The following is a 3,000-nucleotide window of genomic DNA, read 5'->3' as shown; positions in this document are numbered from 1 at the left end:
TGCCTGTAACACACAACATGTATACACACGGGTAGATGTACAAATGAGAACACAGGTAATTCACATTGTGTGCGCCCACGTACACACACACACACACACACACACACACACACACACACAAACACAAAGCAATGGGGTGAGTAGTATTTAGACACGACCCAACAGTACGTACTAGTAGTGTACAGCACACGTCAGCAGGCAAGCCAATCCGGCGTTACAAACTTACCCTTGTGTGTCCTGACAGTGAATACCTCCATGCCTGGACTGGGTCCATAGATATCCCGTGCCAGCACTCTCACTTCATACTCTGTGTCCTCTAGCAGCTGACCGATCATGTGATCAAGACTGCTGCCAGCACTCGTTAGAACGGCGGGGTCTGCGGCTGACACTAGCCACTTTGACGAACCTGTGCAGGTGTGCGTGGTGTGTACGTGTGTGTGTGTGTGTGTGTGTATGCGTGTGTGTACGTGACAACCAGAGGCAAACATTATAAGGGGAGGGTGGTGACGCATTGGTGAACAGATAAAGAAGCAGAGGGACAACAATGAGGGAGAAACAACCAGTGAACACAACGCCAACACAGAGCACGAAACGAAGAGGAGGACCTAGAGGAGGAATGAATGAAGTGAAAGCGAAACAGCTGACTATGAGCACATGTACTTCCGGCTACAAAATCTAGAAATTCTCTGGTCTGTATTCCAGCATACATCACATAGAATGTAGACACATGCACGCACGCTCATTCATGTACTATCTTCCCCTCTATACTACCCCCTTTAGGAATCCATCAGTAAGCAAACAGCAAAAACACACACACACACACACACACACACACACACACACACACACACATACACACACACACACACACACACACACACACACACACACACACCGTACATGTACACAAAGTCATACCTTTGAGTCTGTACTGTACAGCGTAGCCCAGCACCGGCCGGACCGCATTCAGCACATCGTCATGGGTACACACGCCATACTCGCTCCGCATCGTGCGGAAACGCTCGTCCACTGGCGAGCGTCTAGTGGGGCACTCGGCTGACGGCCAGTGCACGTGAAACGAGAACGGGCTGACTTTGGTAAAGGAGACATTGGCAACGTCACTGACATCTTCTACATAGTGCACAGAAACAAAAAAGTAGCAGTATCAAATGATCAACAGGGCACTTGAAGGCATTAATGGTGCATTCATATCTCTCTTACTTCAAACTATCTGGACATCAGTCTAACGGGTACTGTCCCTGCGGGCGAGTTTTAGTGGAAATATTACGACTCTTTTGCCATTTTGTGGAAATAGTGAGGTCGTATGCCAGATCTCTGGCCCATCCCCAATTGAAACACACTTCGAATCAGAGTTATGGACATTTCAAAGCTATGAACAGTGCCTGGTGCCAGACTGCCCAAGAGAGATACGAGTGTGTTGGGAATTGCTGCCCAACTGGTCGAACCATGAAAAAAAAGGTGCTGTGCATGATGACAGTGCATCTGTGTGTGCTCAAGTGTACACAGTAGTGGGTAATTGAAGTGCATGGTAAAAAGGCATGCAGGTACCCAGACAGAAATGAGCAACGTCACCAGCAGGTCATGCAGCAAGCAACTGTCAGAGAAAGATAAAGGTAAGGGGGAGAAGGAGCAGAAACAGGAGGAGGAAGAGGAGGAGGAGGAGGAGGAGGAGGAGGAGGAGGAGGAGGAGGAGGAGGAGGAGGAGGAGGAGGAGGAGGAGGAGGAGGAGGAGGAGGTGGAGGAGGAGGAGGAGGAGGAGGAGGAGGAGGAGGAGGAGGAGGACAAGTAGTGACAGCAAGAGACAGCCAACGCTAATGCAAAAGGCAAGTGAGAACATGTGGCGCAGAGGAGAAATAGACAACACCAGTCATGGTGGTGTTCTACCTAGCACTTACCCTGTACCAGTGTTGTGATGAGGTCAGTGAAGCTTGCCGGTCTGCCTTTACCGTTCTGGTTGTGCACATTAAGACGGAAGCGGTACGTTGCGTTCTCCCTCAGGTCACTAACCATGACGTGGCTGGCTTCACCAGGAGATAGGATGGTGGAGTGCAATAACCATTCACCACTCTCAACACCAAATCTAGATGTTCGGCGGTGCAGAATGAGCTTTGTTAGTGGTGAGCCGCCATCATCAATGCTACCTAGCTCCAGAAGAAGAAAGTTATGTCCGATGGCAGCAATGCTCAGCGAGCTGTAGTTACCTGGGACTGTACCATACACACACACACGCACGCACGCACACGCACACACACACACACACACACACACACACACACACACACACACACACACATTATCAGTAAAGAATACTAAATATGCAAGGTTGTTGCTCCTCGCGACACACAACTGACACAAATTACACACGGTACCCGGTAGACTAGCTACTGTCGTGGACTGATTGAAATCCGATGGGATGACCAGGGCCAGCGCCCTTACTGCTTTTAGCGAGTACATGCACTGTAGTGCACGTACAGTCAACTTCGCTAATAACGACTGCGGATATAACGACAATTCGCGAATAACGACAGCATTTCCATGCCCAGAGCAAAGTCCCTCCCAACTGTAATACATATAACAACACTTCGCGAATAAGGACACTTTTTTGATGCCCCGCCGAGTGTCGTTATAAGCGAAGTTGCCTGTACACACTGTAAAAATGAACCGACTGTGTTCGCGGCTGCAAGACCAGCACCCTGTGGTCGCTTGACTTCCCAACAGATTTCAATGTCCACTACAGTAGATAAGAACACATGTATATGCAGTAGCAATAGCAGGACTAACCTGAGCTATTAGTCATCACCCGAAGTGGACTTGACAGAGGTGTCTGGTAAGGGCCGTTGGATCCTTTCACTCGGAATTCATATTCCGTCCCCTTCGTCAGACCTGTGATGGTTGCTATGGTGATGTTGTTGACTCTGGGTACTTGCACAGGTTGCTCTTGCTTGCCGCCACTCTGTGTGCTGTTGACTGTATCGTACA

General features: G+C 49.4%; 1 protein-coding gene across 1 annotated transcript; it reads right to left on the bottom strand.

Moving 5' to 3' along the window:
* Positions 1-226: 226 nt before the first annotated feature.
* Positions 227-2,994, bottom strand: LOC135830497 (uncharacterized; the record flags this gene model as incomplete). The annotated part of the gene is made up of 4 exons (XM_065342749.1): positions 2,803-2,994; positions 1,917-2,228; positions 919-1,131; positions 227-406 (listed from the first exon to the last, which is right to left on the bottom strand). Coding segments are annotated over exons 1-4 (721 nt in total), but the record flags the coding sequence as incomplete, so codon positions are not given.
* Between the last annotated feature and the right edge of the window lie 6 nt (positions 2,995-3,000).

This window comes from Sycon ciliatum, unplaced genomic scaffold (genome assembly GCF_964019385.1).
Source record: "Sycon ciliatum unplaced genomic scaffold, ocSycCili1.1 SCAFFOLD_2753, whole genome shotgun sequence".
In the NCBI taxonomy this organism is placed as follows: Eukaryota; Metazoa; Porifera; class Calcarea; order Leucosolenida; family Sycettidae; genus Sycon; species Sycon ciliatum.
Note: the sequence above shows the minus strand (reverse complement) of the source record. Positions and strands in the feature narration are given on the sequence as shown.